This window comes from Harmonia axyridis, chromosome 1 (assembly GCF_914767665.1).
Source record: "Harmonia axyridis chromosome 1, icHarAxyr1.1, whole genome shotgun sequence".
Lineage (NCBI taxonomy): Eukaryota > Metazoa > Arthropoda > Insecta > Coleoptera > Coccinellidae > Harmonia > Harmonia axyridis.
Genome location: NC_059501.1, coordinates 38,119,355 through 38,140,475, shown reverse-complemented (window position 1 = coordinate 38,140,475; position 21,121 = coordinate 38,119,355). Strand labels below are relative to the sequence as shown.

The 21,121-nt window shown below is 32.3% G+C and overlaps 4 protein-coding genes across 14 annotated transcripts in view; 1 reads left to right on the top strand and 3 right to left on the bottom strand.

Annotated features, from left to right (window-relative positions):
- Window positions 1-2,410: 2,410 nt before the first annotated feature.
- On the bottom strand, window positions 2,411-8,420 carry LOC123671407 (tRNA selenocysteine 1-associated protein 1). The gene is made up of 5 exons (XM_045605251.1): window positions 8,161-8,420; window positions 7,696-8,050; window positions 7,105-7,361; window positions 4,750-4,867; window positions 2,411-2,935 (listed from the first exon to the last, which is right to left on the bottom strand). Exons 1-5 carry the CDS (start codon window positions 8,197-8,199, stop codon window positions 2,814-2,816), a joined length of 891 nt encoding a protein of 296 aa, XP_045461207.1. The 5' UTR covers window positions 8,200-8,420; the 3' UTR covers window positions 2,411-2,813.
- A 338-nt stretch (window positions 8,421-8,758) lies between these two features.
- Window positions 8,759-10,691, bottom strand: LOC123671406 (cap-specific mRNA (nucleoside-2'-O-)-methyltransferase 2). The gene has a single exon (XM_045605250.1). The coding sequence runs from the start codon at window positions 10,604-10,606 to the stop codon at window positions 8,768-8,770; it is 1,839 nt and encodes a 612-aa protein (XP_045461206.1). The 5' UTR covers window positions 10,607-10,691; the 3' UTR covers window positions 8,759-8,767.
- Window positions 10,692-16,096: 5,405 nt separating this feature from the next.
- LOC123671405 (peptidyl-prolyl cis-trans isomerase Fkbp12) lies at window positions 16,097-16,988 on the bottom strand. The gene is made up of 3 exons (XM_045605249.1): window positions 16,848-16,988; window positions 16,622-16,782; window positions 16,097-16,453 (listed from the first exon to the last, which is right to left on the bottom strand). The coding sequence occupies exons 1-3, from the start codon at window positions 16,882-16,884 to the stop codon at window positions 16,325-16,327; spliced, it is 327 nt and encodes a 108-aa protein (XP_045461205.1). The 5' UTR covers window positions 16,885-16,988; the 3' UTR covers window positions 16,097-16,324.
- A 110-nt stretch (window positions 16,989-17,098) lies between these two features.
- Window positions 17,099-21,121, top strand: part of LOC123671402 (dystrobrevin beta) — a 64,983-nt gene continuing 60,960 nt past the window's right edge. For 2 of the 11 annotated variants that reach the window (XM_045605238.1, XM_045605237.1), the window contains exons 1-5: window positions 17,109-17,345; window positions 17,607-17,756; window positions 18,242-18,458; window positions 18,975-19,060; window positions 20,321-20,472. In XM_045605238.1, the coding sequence (XP_045461194.1) occupies window positions 17,612-17,756; window positions 18,242-18,458; window positions 18,975-19,060; window positions 20,321-20,472 (600 nt within the window). In that variant the 5' untranslated portion in view covers window positions 17,109-17,345; window positions 17,607-17,611. Of the gene's footprint in view, window positions 17,346-17,606; window positions 17,757-18,241; window positions 18,459-18,974; window positions 19,061-20,320; window positions 20,473-21,121 lie in introns of all 11 variants that reach the window. The other 9 variants (XR_006746093.1, XM_045605246.1, XM_045605242.1 and 6 more) reach the window with 8 other exon arrangements.

The window sequence follows — 21,121 nt, the reverse complement described above, 5'->3', positions numbered from 1 at the left end:
ATAATTCAAGGTTCATTCCCACAATGATAATTTCCATGATAGTTACTCAACTATTACTTGATAGGGAGTAGGCTACTTATCGAAATTATGAAATGATTCTTACTTTTTTTACGTATCAGATCCCACGTTTCTATTAAAATTTTGAGCTAACTTCGCACTTAACACCATTATTAACAAATACCCAAAAATTCCTTTGATTTAGGCGTGATTATAAGAAAATTGAAGTTTTCAAAATATTGTGATATATCTTTGATATAACTTTGCGCTTGATCGACTTTCGGTTTAATCTCAAAACGACATTGACAAAAAAAGTCATCAGAAACGATGCGGAAATAAAGTGAAAAGGGACCAATTCCATTAAAATCCAAGAAGACTTGCCCCTTCAAACGTCTCCACTTTAATCTTAAGGTCTTTCAATAGTAAATGATAACACCAGTGTTTTAGACATCTTACACATCATCAACATTTTCAAATTAACCAAAAATTCCTGTTATAATGTTGACTGTGTAGTTTTGACAATTGTTTATTGTTACTGTCAAGTTAAAAGTTGATTAAAGCTAAGATGTCTAAAATACTGGTGTGTTCACTGATTAGATTTTGTTTAAGATAATTCTGGCGATTCGACTCGACATGGATCCCTTTTCCTGTTTCATCCTTTAGATGGCGCTCTAGAAAGAGTTAACCAATCAACAGCATCATTTCAAAATTTTCCTTTGTTCTGTCTAACGTGTGTAGTTTATTATTTAACCTCAAAACGGCATTGACACAAAGACGACATGAGCGCCGCCATAAGAAACGATGCGGAAATCAAGTGAAAAGGAACCAATGCCATTATAATCCAAGAAGGTTAGACCCTTCAAAAGTTGCCACTTTGTTTTAAAGCTACGCAGACAAGTTAGAAGTTAAAACTTGTGGACTGGACCTATTGGATTCGCTCTTTTGAAAACATCATTGATGCTGCTAAAGACAAGAAAGATGAAGTTCAACTGGACCTCCTTATAAACTAAATTAGCGCGACCATACACATCAGTGATTGTTCCACATATGGGAGTACTATTAAGGTTTTGAAAAATATCTACGTCAAACCTAAAAATGAAATATTTGCTAGACGGCAACAAGTTAGAGAGTCCACAGTTTGCGATTATTCTATCATCACAGAAGATCTCTTTCCAAAGAACTTAAGGTCACTCTTATTAATTGGTTTTGTCGAATTTCACATATTGTTCACCGGATTTTTTTTGCCTGCTTGGACTAGAAATAATGGCTATGGTTCAAAAAATACATAATTCTTTTTCGAGAATTATTTATGGAATAAGGAAGTTCGACAGAATAAGTCATAAACTGCAAGATACCAGATGGCTCAATATTAGGAACATGTTCAGACTTTCAGCATTTCATCACATCGCATAATCTTAACAGGAATTCCTTCATATCTTCATAGGAAAATTAATTAGGTATAGATCTGATATTCACAACGTCAATCGCAATCGCGGTCATATATCAGCCCATTATCGAAGGCTCTCTCTTTTTGAAAGATCTTTCACTTTATGCATTTTTAAGTTATAAAATAAATACATTCAGTTAAGGCAACGTTAAGGTACCCTTTTATAAATCGTGTCTCCAAATCATTGCTCAGGGAACAATGTGCATTGATCAGCTAGCCGTTCAATTTTTATGTTTTTTTTATTGAGTACCTATTATTTTCTTTTTTATTTTTCTCTTTTCAGGATAAAGTATATATATAATTTCTATGTATCTATAGGGCGCGTTGAGATTTATTTTATGCGTTTTCCCTCTTCAGGTTTTGAGTGATAGAACAGACAATTTACACCCACCTGAACTTCAACTTGTGATTGATTTATGGAATTATGTTTTTATTAACAATGGGTATGGACCGTATATCGCCAAGAATTTCAGAGCGGTTACTAGCGGTTTTCAATATTTCAGGTGCTTCGTGTATACGGACAGCTCACCACTTCTCATTAATTCAGATTTAAAACATATTGAAACTGTCTGATTTATTCGACACTTGTTTCTAGATTCTATACGTTTAAAAAATAAGACATTTTTTATTTAACCAACTAATTAAAACAAGCTGGAACGAAATAAAATTAAAAATTATTCTTAATAATTTTGACACATATGACAAGTTTAATGATAACATATCCAATCTCTGGTTCATCAACACACATTCAAAACAAGTCATTCAAAACCCTAAAAGACTTGAATCAAGTGTAAAAAACATTTCTAGTGATTTCCTTCATGAATATGGAGAGTGAAACATCTGTTAGTAATCTGTGGTATTACATTCAAAATATAGTTTAATTCTCGCGTTCAAAATTTCTATAGAAGGCTGTGGATTAATACAATTGAATCAGAAATTCAGACTACCAAATTGATAAAAAGATAATTAAACTTTGGTACTTTGTGAAACTTTATTAAGTCAAATTGAGAATACATACATAATAAAAGAACTATTTTCTTATATATTGTATCAAATTTGGCAGCTCCTAGAATTTTTCTCTTTCAAACTTCTGTAATAATAGAATCTTAGGAGCTCTAAAAAGAGAAGATTTTTTTTGGAATATATTAAACAAAAAATTGAAATAGAAATAACAGAATTGGTAATTGCTGGATGCCTTCTGACAAGGTTCATTACTTGCTATACTTTTGTACCGTTTCTCCAGTTATTCATCCTCATATTGAGAATAATCATTGGAAAATAGTATAAATAATTGATATAATTATTTTGGTAGAAATTATTTTATATAATTTCCCCAATTATATATATTAGGAGGAAATTTTCAGTACCATCAATTCACCTCAATTTGCTCTGCTGCCATCCATTTTGAACTTTCCAGAGCATCCCAAAGATTACTGTCCTGTTCCATTTTCTCCCTATTCATTTTTTCAACATCTACTGCTATTGTATGATCTGAAAGATGAAGTTGAAAATATTCCATAATTATTACATAGTTGCAAGATAAATTCTAATTTACTTCATAAGGAGTATTAATAAAAAAAAACAAAATAATTTCCACTGGAGTATTAAGCTAATGCTTTGTTAATTACCATTGAAAACGGCCATTCACATTGTTAGTTGGCGTAAAAACTTAATGACCTGCCCCCTGTAGGTCAGCCATGTGGCTGAAAACGCAGACTTAGCCTGGGACTTCAAAAAGGGTTTTTAGTAACTGGTTTGTACTTGTGCTCGTACAGCCATAGGAGAAGCCTTTGATTCTGGTACCCACACAGTAAAAAGACTACGGTTCAATCCCACTTCTAAATTCAAAAGCGATGGCCGTAAACCACTCTTTTTATTGATTTGAGATATTTCAAAATGAAATAATAAACCATAGCATAGTGTGAATTTTGCCGAGTTTTTCGATTTCATATATGTACAGGTAGGCAAATTTCGACGTTTTGGCATTACAACTTTTAAATCAGAGGAGACAAAATCAGATACCCCATTCTCGTTCTCTTCTTCTGAGAAACTAACGGGAGTAGTATTCATTTTTGGTCACCTTTCTTTGTTTTCGAGTTACAAGTGAAAATTAGAAAAATTGCGATATCGAAAAAATACTGATGATAGAGCTCTGAAATTAAAACATTATACAGGCCATTTTTTACGAAGAATCCAAGTGGCGTGCTCATCTTATTAATAGAATTTTCAATTACGAAGCTATGGCCCAAAGTTATGTTTTTTTTCAAATGGGAACACTAGATTTCTGTGCCATTTTTTGAAAACTCAATTTTTCCTAATTTCAAAAATATATAAGATCATATGGTAAAGATTAGTTATGACTTGGGACGTTGGTGAAACAGGCCCTAAGAGATATAGTTTCTTCATAATGTTGTCTGACTGACCTTTCTTCAATCTTTTTGATATATGATATACTTTCATTAGAGCGGGCAATTTCTCTTAGTTTCATTATATTATACATTTACGATAGCAACAATTCAAGATATAAAATAATTTTATCAAATCATTGTGTACAAGTATAATTTAACCTATACATTTGTTCACTTGTATAAATGACATTTGTCAGAGTAAGTTTCTGAACGACGAGTGTTGAGTAGAGACCAGCATATATTTTTGATCATATGGCCATACTTTACTCTACTCTCTGTCTAAGTTTATGAACACCGCCTAAGAGTGTTATTGTTAGAACAAAAATAAACATTTCCGGTCTACAAGAACTCCAGATCAAAAAGCGTATACTGGATCAAATCAATAAATTTTGAGATAATTGAACAATGAAAGATGAATGGAAATACGCCTCTGCATTGATGTGAGACTTCCAACCTTAAGCAAATATTCACGCCAAGTGTATCTACACAAACTCATGTTAACCCTCTTTCTCTATTTGTCTATTTTCCCTAGAATTTCAATATAAACGATACCAAGAGATCTCAAATTATATAAACATTTATATTCAAACTAATTCAATCAGCTAAATGGTTCACAAATGAAAATAACTCAAATTTGTATTTTTTCGGCAGACTCTAAACTTGATCAACATTTTTTACTGATAGAAACTTAAATAGATGTGTTGGAAAGGTAGTTTTATGGGCAATTTAGGTTTGTGGAAAGATAGATCACTTCATGATTGTCCAAGTTTTACTGGAGTTGTATTCAGCGCAGATAAAGTTGAGATGGATCTTTTTTCATTCTTCAAATACTTATTTAGAATCTAATAGATTCTTTTCAACCCAATTATAATTCTAATTAATGAAGTGTATACATACCAATTAATTCCAAACTATCGTCCTTTTTTTCTGACTGAGGAACATGAGACGTTACATTACTGCCATTGTTAGTTTCTGAAGTGTTAACACTACTCGCACTTTGATCATAATATCCTTGCTAAAAAAAGAAAATTAAAAAAAAAATGAAGGAGGTTAGATGTACTAATCTCTAAATGCTATTTTAATTATACAACAAAGTTAGAGAGCATGTATTTTGATACTTAAAATTCATAAAATAGGGTGTAATTCAAACAGTCTGAATGACAATAGTATCACATTATTTTTTCATAGATGAAATAAAAACTATAAATTATCAGTAACCACCAAAACTCTCGGAATTTACTTTCATATAATATTATTGGCTAATATTGATTTTGTTTTCCATCCTGGTGAGTAAATATGAAATATGAATTTTCCTTACAAGTGTGGAAAATTATACTTTTTTGAATTTCGACTTCACAATAATAATAATAATGGGAATGAACGGATTACTCTTGCAAATGGACAGAAAATTGAAGCAATGAAATCCGATGATATCTTTATAAATACCTTGGAATGAAACAGAACCAACGAATCAACCACCAAAGAATGGAGCAAGACTTGACTACTGAGTTTGTTAGGAGAACTAAAAAGATTTCAAATACAAACCTCAACAGCAAGAACATGCGAGAGCTATCAATACATATGCATGCTCAATTCTAACATACTCATTCGGTATAGTTTCATGGAGCAAAACAAACATCGAAAACCTACAACGCAAAATAAGAACGCTGATGACAAAAGCACCTAAGCACCATCCAAAAAGCAGTATTGAGAGGACTACACTGCCAAGAAATAAAGAAGGCAAGGGCCTGACGGACATCATGGAACTTGCTAATGGGCTGATAGAAAGCCTTCGGGAATACTTCAGAGATCAAGCAAGTATATCAGACGTCTACAAAATACTGTGTGAAGTAGACGAATCAACCACTTCACAAGGAGCAATTTTCATACAACCACCAGACAAACCAAGAAAAACTGTAAAGATGGAGAGAGAAACCCTGCGCATGGAAGACATTTCAACGAGGTGGACCAGGATCATGTCGACATTGAAGCGTCAAACTATTGGCTCAGGTGCGATGTATCCAGAAGCGGAAGGTTTTCTTTTAGCCATCCAAGAACAAGTGATCTCAACGAGAAATTACTACAAGCATATCACTAAGGATCGAACTATTACTGACGATCGATGCCGATATAGGTGTCCAACGAATGAGACAATCCAACATATCACGGGAGGATATCAAATGTTTGCAGGACATGAATATAAAGAGAGACACGATGAAGTCGGAAAAATATTACACCGAGAATTGGCAACCATATTAGAACTTATTCATTCTGAAAAAGTGCCATACTACCAACCATAGACAGAAGGCGGACATTTCGAGCACTTAATGTAATTTAAAATAAATAGTGAAAATATTACTGTGTTTTATTTAACCATTATTAGGTATCATCAAAAATCCCTAAAACTTTCTTTCACTGAAATAAGTACCTCAGTTGTAATAATAAATGTAGTCCGAGCACCCAATAAAATAATAACATGTATTATACCATTTCAGAACCGCAATAAAATAGACAATTTATTTATGAAATGTTCACAAAGGTCTCAATACATTTTTTCTTCTCCATAACTTAAAGAAAAAAGTAAGTGAATTTGCAAACATGAGGATTATCCTACTTTTTTTTCCAAATCATGCAAGATGGTAGGAATTTGGTAATTTAGCTCATAGTACAGCTATTTGGGAGTAAAATAAAAAACAATGCCCAAAGAAATAACAAGATTTGTGATCACAGCATTGAAATTAGTGAGTAAAGGTGCACTTTTTAGAAAAAAATGAAATTGTCCGATATCTCGAAAACTATGTTATTTTTACTGAACATAACTTTACATTTTCTGGTCGGCCATGACCTCCCCTATTCGCCAGTAAAGGATTATCCATTAATTACACCACACCCTGTATGTATATGGCCACTTAAATGTTCATGCCAAGTTTTCTTCATTTAGATAGACTAGCGGTCAATAATGACATGATAAATCATATCTCATATACAATATATATCTATATCCAATTCTGTCATCGCTATGGGTACAAGAGGGGAATGAATGATAAAACGCTCAAAAGCTCCTGATGCCAAGTCAGCATTTTTTGAATTTTTTTATTTACTCTTAACATACTCTTTAATTTGAGAACAAGATTATAATACAGTATTTTTTGGTAAGATATTGCAATTTCTCAGTAATAAAAATATCTATTTTGAGGAAAACTAACAGACTATCTACTTGATTAGCATTTATAAATATATTCATATACTCACATTCTGCCAATTCGCATAATTCTGCCAATAAGTTGATGGATCATAATATTGAGTATAATCTGAGCCAGAGGTGAATGATGAACCATTTGTACTTGTAGCAGCACCTTTTGGTTTGGGAACTGCGTTACATATTTTGAGTGGCTTTGTTCCTAAACCTACATATCCATTCATATACATAAGACTATTTTTCATTTCATCTTCACTACCAAATCTAACAAATCCATATCCCTTACTAAAACCACTATTATCAAGGATAACTGAAAAAAATATAAGGTTTATTAATCAGAAATCATCCCTATCTTCTCTAAAAATTGTTTTCATCTAATACCAATTTGAATAATTCAAAATGTCTGAATCAGTAAATCAACAAATTAATTAACAAATGAAATTTCTTTCAAGGGCTTCTTTAAATGATCTGCAATAATCCTTTTCTCAGTTTGAATTGTTATGTCCTAATGACCTATGGATGAACTGTATGGAAATATTTGAAAACCATTTTTTTTGGAAATTAGGCATGTATAATTTTTTGTTTTAAATATCAACCATAAAACTGCATCATTGCTAAAAGTAGTATAACAGTAAATTAATTACCTTTAGCAGTCTTTATTGTACTGTACTTGGATGAAAACACTCGGTATAAATTGTAATCATCAACATCAGGGCTCAAATCACCAACCCACACTGAAAATTCCCTATCTAGCAGAGTTCTTCCAGTATTGCTTGCATTATTAAGCCTGAACCGAACAACTGGGTTTGTACTAGGAATGGGTTTACCATTTAATTTGTGCATTGCATCAATAGCTTCTTCATCATTAGCAAAATGAACAAAACAATAACCAGCTGGTTCTCCAGTGAGTTTATTCCTCATGACCTTAACATTAAGTGGATTTTCTCCCATTCTTCGAAAGGCAGACAAAATAAAAGTTTCTGTCATATATGGTTCCAACTGAGAAAATGAAACGCAAAAATAAAACATTGCCAAAAATTATATTTTTTTTAGACATTAAGAGGAAATTGAGGAATTTTGAATCAGATCAAAAATAAATAAATACTCACACTCCCCATCCATAACTGGCAATGTACCATACTACCCATTTTTTGAGTATCTGTTATATTTGTTGTTATTAAACAATAATAATTATTATCAAGTTGTTTGGTTAGCTTTATGATTAGTGTAAATGCAAAATGCTGAAAATTTTATCTACACATGTGTTCTGTGATTCTACTGGCGTATTTTTTTTACTCTAACGTAACATTTTTTCAGATATACTCTCAAATTATGTTATAAATGTAGTACTGAAGTCTGAAAGTACAGTTAGTTGGTGACACTAAATTACGAAAAAAAACTTTGGTACAGTTCTCAAACTTTGAATATATAACGCCACCTTCAAGCTGAATAAGTAACCTACTAAGTTGATATTGTATCGAGCTGTGGATTATTTCAGATGCTATTTAACAAAAATTACCATCGAGAAAACAGCAAACAGAGGCATTGTGGTCGTGCCTTGATACTCAACAATGAATATTTCGTAGCGCTCATTCGAAATTTAATTTTTTTTCTTGTTTTATTATAAACCACTCAAGATTATTAGAATGAGAAATATATTTAATATGGAACAAATGAATATATGTATACATTTCCCATTGAAAGGCATTTTTAACATCAAATATTGATTTTTATTAAGGAATTATTATAATCACAAACTATTGTATGAAAGTCATTATATAATATTGTATCTTCATTAACAATTTGTAAAATATCAATCTTAAATGGTATATCCTGTGGAGGATTTTCATAAAATGTTTTCAAAGTGTATACCAGTTCAATAAATTTACATTTCATATTATTCTTTCCTTTTTTCAATAAAATACATCCATAATTGTAAACAAAAATTTCTTCATAAACTAAACACAATATATAAAAAAAACCTACTAAGAAATTGGTGACTAGGGGAATATTCAAAATAAGAAGGTCTTTATTTATATCATGGCAAATAAAAAAATTTAAGAAATCACGTTGAAATTCACTATAAGAAAAACAATTGAAATCATTTCTATTTAATATGGAATAATCATTACTTAGGTCCATATAAATTCTATTATATAAACTGAAATGATCTTGATTTTTCTTGAAAAATATTTTGAAAGTATCAGACAATTTTAAATTACAAAATTTAGAATGTTCCAAATTATTTATAACTTTTCCATATTTAATTGACAAAACTGTTTCAATTGTAATATTGGCTAAAGTGAATAATTTATAATTTGGAAAAACCTTACAGCTCAAAATTTCGGGAACACAATTAGATTCAGGAAATAGGACTAATTTGTAAGAAGGTACAATTTTTTTCAAATGATATTTTCGGAGATACATATTGGCCACTCGAATCTTTGTATGATGAATAAGAGAACGATTCAAAGAATTCCTTTTTCTAAAGTTATCAATATTATTCCTTATAGTTTCAATCTGGAAATTCATGAAATATTCAGAACATGAATTTATTTCATCAAAAAATTGCTGTGGAATTTCATTTATATCAAACATGGATACTTCTTCATCAAAATATCCTTCTCTGTAAGGATTTATCAAATCTACCCAAACATCTTTAATAAAATCAAAGCCTTTGAAACCTAGACAAATAATATACACTTCTGAATTTCCACCTTTTGAGGTACATGGTTTGAAGGCACTGACACTTCTAAAGGATATATTTAAAAGGTATAAGAGGCAAATTGTTGAATGTTCAAACATCGTGAATATTTTGAGAACAAATGTACCTTCTTCCTTCAGAATTGATAATGCAGTCATTGTTTCACAATAATGCAAATATTTCACCAAACTTTCTTGATTTCCAGGATTGCTCATACAATCGATACTTCCATCAGCAGTAACTAATAGCACCTTCTCCTTGATTTCACTGATTAAATCAACATGATTGTAAAACTTGGTAATATCACCAGTATGGTCTTTACCAAAGTACCATTGTTTTCTGGTGAATCTCAATAAACGGTCATCCGGAATCATTTCTGATAATTCATTGCCTTCATATTGAGGATTAAGTGTAGTAGCAACCCAATGCCAATCTAAGAAGTCATAGTTCAATTTTATAAAATGATTTAAAGCTGATATAAAACCACCAGGTGCTTCACATAAGTGTAAACTTACAAATCGGTCACTATTCTTTGTAATAGGTATGATATTGAATTGATTCAAACATTCATAAAACTTGCACCATGCTTGTGTCAACAATTCTGGTTCGATCTGATCTTTGAGAAATTTTATAACAAAACTCGAAGGATCATTATGTTTTGTATGTTTAGACCATTCTTCAAGATTATATCTGCCCAACTGAGCTTTTACATTGTTAAGATTAATTTTTTTTTCTTGAAGATTAGGTACTTCCCATTTCGGAACTTCAAATATTTTCTGGGGTATAACTGTAAAGGATTTGAACTGAAATTTCTTATTGAAAAGAACAGAAACGTTTCCATATTTATCCATTCAATAACAAAAAATTTAATTAAATAATCATTCAAAAATAACAGTTTGAAAGCTTACTAAACTTTAATAAATATAAACAAATCATAAAACCTCTGCACCACAGAACACAATTACTTACATAGAACCTTGGAAGAAAAACATGAATGTCAGAAATCTTCCCTATACAAGGGTAGGCTTCGCCATCTACAGCATACGTTTTCAAGTGTAGGGAAGATCATTGTAAACAGAAGTATTTTGTACGTGGTTATTTGTGTTATTTATACAGGAAAGAATATAATGAACAATGAAAATAGTTTTTACTCAGTTAGAGTAGAGTAGTTAGAGTAGTAGTAGATAAGTCTGTGATATAACATAGAACCTTGGAAGAAAAACATGAATGTCAGAAATCTTCCCTATACAAGGGTAGGCTTCGCCATCTACAGCATACGTTTTCAAGTGTAGGGAAGATCATTGTAAACAGAAGTATTTTGTACGTGGTTATTTGTGTTATTTATACAGGAAAGAATATAATGAACAATGAAAATAGTTTTTACTCAGTTTAACTGAATATTTCTGATATTTAGAAGTAACTCAAAATAATAGAACATGTAATTGTAATTTATAATCAATTATCCAAACAAAAAACATTTTAGGAGAAGCAAGCTTCTGACGCGGTGTATTGTAAACATTTAACTAAGCAGAATGATGATTATGAATGGAAAAGAAAACAAATACTTTGCCCATATACAGCCTGATATGGCAATTCTAAATTTAAATATTTGTCATTTCATGGTTTTTTTCTACGATAATTCATATTTAGAAATCATTACATAATTACAAGTGGTTGTACAGAATCATAACTATTTAAATTATGTTTCTCTTTGATGTTCTATTGAGGTTGAACATTTTTTTGGACTGCATTTTTTTTCAAGTTTCGCCGTCTCAAACTAGTTTTTCTTGGTCGCAAACACAAATTTGCGTGTGTTTCATCTATCATAATATAATATCATAATATCAAAAAATATTACTACTACACATAGAACATGAAATGATCGAAATCAAAAGTTTTTATTGTTGCATTTATGGATGCAATAGTAGTGCCACTAGGGACCTTGTCTGCCTCATTCCATCATTGAAATTGGCAGAAATTGAAGAGGCTAATGTTCGGCAGTGGACACAGAAAGCTGAATGATGATTATGTATATTATTAATATTGGCGAGTCTTTCTCGAGCCAAATGTCGTAGTTGCGCCTTCTCTCACGGGTTTACTGTGTTTCGTCCCGAGAACGCTGGTGGACTCATCAGCTGGCCTATACAGCAGCTGTAAAGCTGTGAGCAGAGATCGCTGTATTACAGCGATCTCTGCCCAAGACACAGCCTCTCACACCATCGTGAAGAGGTAACTCTGCACAAATTCGGGGATTCTTATGAACCCACCGATGATATCTTATTAGAGAGTGACTGAAAGCCAGCAACGCCACCTCTCGGGCATGCACAACCACTACAAATTATCAATAGTTACATATTTAAAAAAATTATTTCCCGAATAAATATGAGAAGGTTTTCGAGGAAATTTTCTTCACAAAATAATAAAAAAAATTCATTAAAAGATTATGTCTTCGCTTTTTTTGAGACAATGAATAAATATATTCATATATGAGGTAATTAAACAGATTAACTTAATTATTCATTTGAACTGTGGATGTCGTTGAAATAGCGTTCATAATAAACTACATGTAAATCTATGATTCAGCAAAGAATGCAGCGCTTTTTCTCCGGCATTTTGCTGGTTCAGTGCTGTCAAGTGCATTCTTTCAGCGCATTCAACAGCGCTGACTTTACGTACTCGCCCATAACCAGTACCGCAGCCAGGACCTGCAAATCGGACATTTTGCCGGGGCGCCAAATTGTAGGGGCGCAAAGTGAGTCAAGAAAATAACACATTCTCATTTACAAATATTGGCACAAATATACTAACTGATAAATAGACTACAACACCCAGAAGGAGCTGTTTAAATTAATTTCTTTTTTTGCTAAAAAATTGATAGGAGTAAATGATTGTTGGAGAATCGTGAAAATTTTTCCACGTAAACAATTTTTGTTACTAAAATATTGTAATCGTTTATTGAATTTTACAACAAACCAGCTGTTCGAAGAGATCCAAAGTCGATGTTTAGTTGTTGTTAAAATGCCTAAAGCACGTATACGCGGAATTTATCAGGAGCTAAGTGAATTTGAAAGAGGTCGAATTATTGGTCAATGGGAGGCGGGGTTGTCACTTCGAGAAATCGCTAACCGTACCAACAGAAATTCAACTACTGCTATGAGATGTTGTCAAGCGTGGTTTAATAATGCCCAAAATCAAAGGAGAGTAGGCACCGGACATCGAAGGGGCACAAATGAAATTCAAGTCTAAGACTTATGACCATTAGAGACCGATTTGCGATAACTCGATCTTTGGCTGATGAGTGGTTAGGAGAACAAGGCCATTCTGTAACTGTAACTCAGCAGTAGTGCAAAAGTAGTTCATGAGCAGTGCTCGTCACTACGCTTAGTCATATTCACATCATTGCTGCCTGGGGTAGAATCTCATATTAGGCCGAATGCCAGGAGATGAGGCGACATATAGCGTCAGCCGCGAATGCAGATAAAGGGTCAAAATGATTGCGAGATAAACAAAAATCGGCTAATCTGAGACCCGGAGACTCCAGAATAGATAGACCGTAAATGACCCTAAAGTCACTAGACAAGGGACAGTTTCTAAGGATGTGGTCGCTGAACTGTGGGCGACCACATGGCCAATGTGACTCCTCAACCTGAACAGCTAGATTACCTTTGAAAGGACCATGACCTGAAATGAAACAGGCTAGAGGGAAACTTGGGCAAAACCAAGGGTTGTCGGAAATAAGGTGAACAGAGGGGATCCAGTCGAAGTCGAGTCAGACGTCCCCCAGCCCGACTGCCAACAAGAAAAGAAATTGCGCAGTGAAACATCCATGGACCGACGGATCGCAGAGGCTCTACCAGGCTGTTTACCGCCGGATAAGGTCTTTTGAACTGACGCACTATCGAACGCTTCTTGTGATATCTCTGACGGTTGAGCATCGCCGGCAACGATTACAGTGGTGCAGAGGACGTCAACATTGGAATGGTATCAGGTCGTTTTTTCTGATTATTCTCGATTCTCCATGGATGCACATGATGTCCGAAGAAGGGTTAGACGACGTCGAGGAGAAAGACGTGAACCTCAGTTTGATGTTGAGCGTCATGTACTCAGTTTGATGTTGAGCGTCATGTACACTGGACAGTAGGCGTTATGGTATGGGGTGCTATTGCTCAAGCAAGTAGGTCACCACTGTCACCTCTTTAGTCTTTATTCGAGGTGACATGACAGCGCTACACGTTACCGTCAAGAAATATGTTCTCCCTTACCTTAACCGGCTCGAGAATCCAATATTTCAGCAATGTAATGCCCGACCTCATGATGCCAGAGTTGGTTTAAACTTTTTCGAAGCTACCCATCTGAATCTTTTGCCATGACCGCCCAGATTCCCCGATCTTTCGCCCATATAGCATGTTTGGGACATCATGGGTAGAAGCTAGCTTAGAACAAAGTTTATTCTATACTCTAAAGGTAGAAGGCTTGGAAATTTACCCCAACCCCCACGGACTTTGGTGGCCCTGTGACATGAAGTACAGGTAGCTTGGGATAGTATCCCTTAAGAAGAAATAGACCGTCTTTATTGCATCAATGCCGAGACATGTTGGGGAGTGTATATAGGTAATCGCGTTGGACAAACACATTATTAACAAATTTATTAAAAACAATTGTAAACCCTTCGTTTTTTCTCCAATGATTTCAATCGCATTTACTTCTTGCTATACTATCTATGTTTTACCAAAAACAGCTTCTTCTGGGTGTTGCAGTTTCTTTGTCAGTTATAGTATATATGAAACACCCTGTGATGATATTTCTCAAGTTCAAGAGATGCACGATATTCCTACATCATTCTACTTCGGAAGGGTGAATCGAGTTGAGGCATACGATATATATATTTACAGTAAAAATATGTAATTCACATAATATAAGTCAATTGAAAAGTCTCCGGTCTGATGCACAGATGGCGTTCAGAGTATTAAATCCATATGATTTGTAGTTAGTGCCAAAAACGATACGTGGCAAAATTTGACAGCAGTCCGAACATTTGTTTGTGAGATATTGCGTTGTGAGTGTAGCTACTTTTGTTATTTGAAAAAAGATGAAAAAAAAAAGAATTTCGTGTGCTGATAAAATATTGCTTTTTGAATGAAAAAAATACATTTGAAGGAAAATTTTGGCATGACGAAGAGTTTCCAGGGTCTGCATCATTGATTGGTATGCTTAGTTTAAACGTGGTGAAATAAGCACCGAAGACGGCGAACGCAGTGAACGCCGAAAAGAGGCTGTCACCGACAAAAATAAATTGTTGAAAAACTTCCCATTTGAAGAAAAAAATAGGTGCTGTTTCATCAAGATAATACGCCGTGTCACAAATCAATGAAAACAATGGCAAAATTATATGAATTGGGCTTCAAATTGCTTCTGCATCCACCGTATTCGCCAGATCTTGCCCCAGCGACTTTTTCCTGTTCTCAGACCTCAAAAGAATACTTGCTGGAAAGGAATTTAGCGCCAATGAAGAAGTAATCGCCGAAACTGAGGCCTATATTTTGAAGCGAAAGACAAATCGTACTACAAAGATGCTATCGAAAAGTTGGAAGATCGCTATAATCGCTGTAGAAGGCAACTATGTTGAATAATAAAATAGAATTTTGTCAAAAGAATGTGTTTTACTATGAATAGTAGACCGGGGACTTTTCAATTCGCCTGTTACCTAGTGACTGAAAACTTATTGTAACTCTAGAACGAATCGAGATATCTTTGATTTACTTCTTTCTGATATCTTATTATTTCGAAAAAAGAGATCGGGGCTCCTTTAACATTTTTTGTAGTTTTTATAGTTCTCGAGATGTTTTCAGTGAGCATCGAATTTGGGACATCCTGTACACAATTATTCAAGCAACATCCTTAATAGGTCCAAGACTTTTGTATATACTTTACCGGCATAACGTCTTGGCAATATATACGTTAAAAAAACTGGATCGTGCACGTCCAAAAAATTTGATATGTATTTATACCCATGAACATCTGGATATTAAGACTTTCATTGTTATATTGTATGAATTGATTTTTTCAAAAGGCATTTTATGAGATGTAGCTATATAGTTGACAAAATTACATATGAAGAACAGTTAACTGCAAGCAGGATATTAAAATTTATCTCAAAACCTGGTTTCCAATTTTTAAATGTTGAATACATATATCAGCCATAACCTCAATACCATAAAATTTCTAAATTTAAAATTATTGATCTTTCATACACCAACAATGAGGAAATTTTGGGTTAAAGTGTTAAAGGACTAACTTTTTGGGGAATCATATTGAATTTGGCAAATAATATTTCTCTTATATAATTTTCCAGTTCTATATTTCAGGCTTTATTCAACACAAAATTCTAGGTACAACCACAATCACTCTTATTAATAACTAGCAGATAAATTCAAGCTTGATTGTTCTCTCTACAATTATTTATTAAACCTATTGACACAGATTATTCGAAACCTGATTTGTATTATGCTATTATATTTAAGACATAAATTATAAGGTATAGAGCTGGCGCACCCAAATATTTTCCAAATTCATTCCACCTTGAGAAGTTCAACATCAAAAATTAGGGTGGAATTAGGAGGAATAATTCCAGGATGTCCCCGTGATCCATAAGCATAGTCAGGGGAGCAAATCAATCTGGCTCTTTGCCCTACACTCAACTGAAAAAGATTAGTTTGTAGTATTTATGAATTTACTAAAACAATTTCAAGTAGATAGGGAATTGATCAGAAACAATGAATTTTCAACTTTTGATTCAGAGCGCAAGGATGTTTGATTCATCATAAGTCAGGTTAACTGAAAAACATGTTAGTAAATACAAATTATACCTGAGCTACTCCTTCATCCCAACCTTTAATAACTTCGCCTTTTCCAATGCGAAATTTGAAAGGAACTCCTCGATCTCTCGAAGAATCAAATTTTGTACCATTTTGTAAGGTGCCCGTATAATGAACAACTACTGTTTGTCCAGTTTTTGGATAGGTTGATCCTAGTCAAACAAAATCAAAGATCAATTTAAAATTTTGTCGAAATAAAACATGCAAATTAACTAACCATCTCCAGGACTAATAGATTCAACTTGAACTCCCATAGTTAGAAAATTTAGAGGTAGTTTGTGCGAAGAAAAATTTGTGTAGCTTGAAGGAAGCTTCAATGAAATGCTGTTAACTGAAGTGTGATGAAAATGGCGGGTTTCTACATAGAATAGAAAGATGTTTGGTTGGGAATAAGTTGGCCTCATTCAATCGATATTTTTCATTCAAAATACTTACAAATAAATATCGAATATCCATATATCTTCCATATCTTCTGAGAAATTCAAAAGTTTATCGATAATTTAAATAGAAAGAGAGAAAATTTTAGTGAAATTTCAAGTCGGTGGGTTTAAAAATCTAAGTCAACGAACTTACCCGAAAGCTTGAAGGATTCCGATCAATTCGAAAAGAAAATACAGAATTTGATAATGGAGACTGTGACAAACCCAAGAAATAATTCCCAAAAAATTTAATTGTTTGATCAATTATCCGTTTCCTAGATATAGTTAACCAAAAGGTAACGTAACTAAAAGTTACCCATTTGATACTATATTGAATTCAGATTATTCGAGAATTATTCAATTTAGAATTTCATATTGATTGATAATTTTTCATGAATGTTTTCAACGTATTAGATATTCATTGGAAAACATTTATAATCAAACAATTTTCATTACAAGAAAATAAGGAATTTCTTTAAATATTCCGCTACTTAAAAATATTGATTTGGCTACAGTACCATTCTTGCAAAATAATTGTTGATATTTTTGTTTTAAAGAAAAAATGCAGATTGGAGAGAGTTCTTCAGGACAGGCAGATCATAGGCTTGCTTTGATACATGAGATGAGCTCTCATAATTTTGATCTCATACGTTTTGCTTCTTATAGGACTGCTGTCAAATTGAGATTTATCCAAAAAAAAGTGTGCTGTAAGTTCAAATTTTCTATTATTCATGTTTTTCACAGTTTCTTCAGTAGAAGTTCAAAGGTTCATCCAATACATTATTCAAGTTGTTGAAGAATTTTTAGAAAACATCTACTCTATTCATGGAATCAATTATAATTAAATCACTTATTTATTATTATTAATTTTTAATGTTTTTATTCAAGGATTGAATATAGTCTCTTATATCTGGTTAAAATTAACCAAATAAGTAGGAAAATTGTTCCATACATATTAATTAATGATAGGCGATAAATCTATCTTCATCTTGTATTGCAATAAAAGTGAATTTTCTTTGCTTAAAACTTTTGAGTGCAGCAAATTTCATAGGTGAATTCTAAATCTTATTAATAAATAGTTATGTCTCCTAATATATCTAAGAAATAGTTATTTTACTTAATTCAAATCAAGAAAGTATTGGACTTCCAAAGAATTTGATAGTGAAATTAATATAATTTGAAAATGTTTCAGTACATGCAGTTGATATTTGGAATATCATAGAAGCTTTTCGTGAACAAGGATTACATGCTTTAGAACCTTCTCATGAATTGAGTGTTGCAAGATTAGAAACACTTTTATGTTCATTATATCACAGCCTAAATAAAAGAGCTCCCCCTACACAACAAGCTAATGTTGAAATTTGCTCTAGTTTACTTCTCAATTGGTTACTGGCAGCATATGCTACAGTGTAAGTTCAGTTTATTATGATATACATATAGCATTATTTACAATAGTTATTAGATTTGATATTATTCATTATCACATATGATGGTGAATTGTATAGGTAGGCAATTAGAATAACTTGTATTTTCATTTATTTTCTTTATTGTATATCTGTGAATAATAATTTTCTAATGAACCATTATCTCTATTGTTTATCTTCTATTCTTTTTTTTATACAAATTTCAGTTTATTAAAGCAGTTAATGAGAATAACAAATGCTCTTTACAAAAATTTGTAAGAGGGTATTTTGAATTCTTATTTTGACACAATTTTGCACAATTTGTTAATCTCTGCTTTCTCTATTTTTGTGGCCAACTCTATAAATATTCACTTCACTCTTTCATGTCATTTCTGGAATTAATATCATTGTTAGCATATCTTTTTCTTCAAACAATCTTAAATATATTAAAAAACCTATTGATGTTCACAAAATAATATATGTTTACTGTTGCATAAAAAAAATAATCATTTCAATTTTCAGTGATAATGTGGGAAAAATCAGAGTTTTCTCCATTAAAGTAGCATTAGCAACCCTATGTGCTGGAAAACTCATGGATAAATTGAGATGTAAGATAAATACATATTTTAACTTAATTCTAAGTTTTTCTATTGTCTCTTTTCAGTTTTTGAATATATACAATGCCTCATATTTATTCACACTATATTGGTTTATCATTTCTAATATTGAACCTTTGAAATTGCTCAAGGAAAAAAAAATCCAACTGCTCTGATATCTTCACATTTTTCATGCTGGGATGTGTAGATTTGAAAAAATTAGAGCTTTATTCGTTAACTAGGAATGCTTTTCATCAGAAATTTAATTTAGTTTAAATAAATCATATTGTACAAGAAAATTCAGTGAATAACATAAACCATGACAAATAATACGATAGAGACACCATTTATTTGGTAACTATTGTCAAATATTCAATGGTGTGATATATCAAACTGTGATTGTATATACAGAGCTGCAAGCTATCATATCATCTTTGCGATATCATATCAAATTATTAGTGTTGCCAACAACAAGTTAGGACATGTTGTAAGAAGAAGCACACACAGACCAGTGAGATGAATGATTTTGACAGAATAATAAAATAAATCTCAGAAACAAGAATTTCAGAATATCATAGAGCCAAGCGAGGTGAGGACTGTATTGAAGGTGGAGAATTTGAAATCCAAAATTAATCGACTCGAGGAGGAAAATAGATCTCTTTGAGAATGAGGTGAGGTACTGGAGAGTATCTGAAAAATAAATAGTATTATCATCTTTGGGATGGATAGAACATAGGGGGAAGTGTTTTTGTAATTTTTTTGTTCTATACTTTTATACCGACTAGGTATGAGTATATGGAATTGGTGTCGATAATTTCTACTGTCTAGGTGATTCTCAAAACTGTCCTGTTAAGTTGAAGTTTGGTGCGTTTCTAAAAAATGCAAACAAGTTGAAAAGAACTTATCTAAGGATATCACATGAATCAACCCACCTCCAAAGAAAAGAACATTCTGTACTTCGGAGATACGTTTCCGAGAAAAATTCACTGTGTATAATCATGAAATTGAGACTATACAATATATGATGAAATTGAATATAATATACTTCAGCCATAATGCTAGTCTGAATAGTTTCTGAGTTATGGATTTTTGAATATTTTGTTTAGATTTCCGCACGAAAGACTCCGGGTTGGAATTCCGCCGATGCATTTTCATTTTTTTTTTATAGTGATTATGATGTTGAAATATTTTGAGGTAAAAAACGAAATAATAAACCAAAGTGTGAAATTTCAGTGTTCCTTTCATTCAAATAAATAGATACAAATGTTTCAGATATATTTTCACAAATATCTGACAGCAATGGTTTGTTACTTCAGTGGAGGTTTAACGAATATCTTCAAGAAGTTCTTGCATTGCCTGCTGCTGTTTATGAATCTCCTACCTTCAATTATACAGATTCACTTGCTTCCACTATATTTATGATTGTAAGTTAAATGGCTCTTTATCATCGAGATAGAATAGAGAGGAGACGCTATGAGCTGTTATCATGCTAGAAAAAAAAAGTAATTTATTGGCTTTCAAACAAAACAATTTTGTTATTAAAATGCCATACACTAACAATTTCATTTTTGTGATTTGTTGTTAAATGCGGCGTTCTTACATTTAAACATTTATGAATAATACTTTTCATTATTAAATATCTACCCATACACCGAAAGGTAACAAATGGGATACAGAGATATCTGTGATTGTTAGAAACAGATTGATGTCTCCCCTATATTCTATCCGATGCTCTCTATAAACCCTATTGTAAGATAAAAAGTCTTTGATTTGAACTTAAATTTGAACACAAGATTTTTTATTGAAAAATCCCTTATTAGCTCTGTTCATAAAATAATATACCAGGCTAATTCTATTAAAAAGAATTTTTTCTATTATATTCAACACGAATTTTTTTAATTTTTCAAATGAATGGTTAGTATCAGGAATGATTAGTAAAAAAAAAAAATATTGTGCTTTATTCACAAATGGCCATCGACCGAAGTTCTTCAGCCGATAATGATATTATATACATAATCAAAATCCCAATGATACCTTTCGGTGTTTGGTTCCGATAATGATTAGTATTAATTA

Excerpts from the sequence above, each read along its gene's own strand:
- LOC123671405 (XM_045605249.1), bottom strand. The coding sequence starts at position 16,884 with ATGGGAGTTCAAGTTGAATCTATTAGTCCTGGAGATG. Across the intron at positions 16,783-16,847 it reads ATCTATTAGTCCTGGAGATG|GATCAACCTATCCAAAAACT; the intron begins GTTAGTTAATTT and ends TTGTTTGACTAG. Across the intron at positions 16,454-16,621 it reads GGGATGAAGGAGTAGCTCAG|TTGAGTGTAGGGCAAAGAGC; the intron begins GTATAATTTGTA and ends AATCTTTTTCAG.
- LOC123671407 (XM_045605251.1), bottom strand. The coding sequence starts at position 8,199 with ATGGGTAGTATGGTACATTGCCAGTTATGGATGGGGAGT. Across the intron at positions 4,868-7,104 it reads ATTATGCGAATTGGCAGAAT|CAAGGATATTATGATCAAAG; the intron begins GTGAGTATATGA and ends TTCTTTTTTTAG. Across the intron at positions 2,936-4,749 it reads CGATAGTTTGGAATTAATTG|ATCATACAATAGCAGTAGAT; the intron begins GTATGTATACAC and ends TTCATCTTTCAG.
- LOC123671406 (XM_045605250.1), bottom strand. The coding sequence starts at position 10,606 with ATGGATAAATATGGAAACGTTTCTGTTCTTTTCAATAAGAAATTTCAG.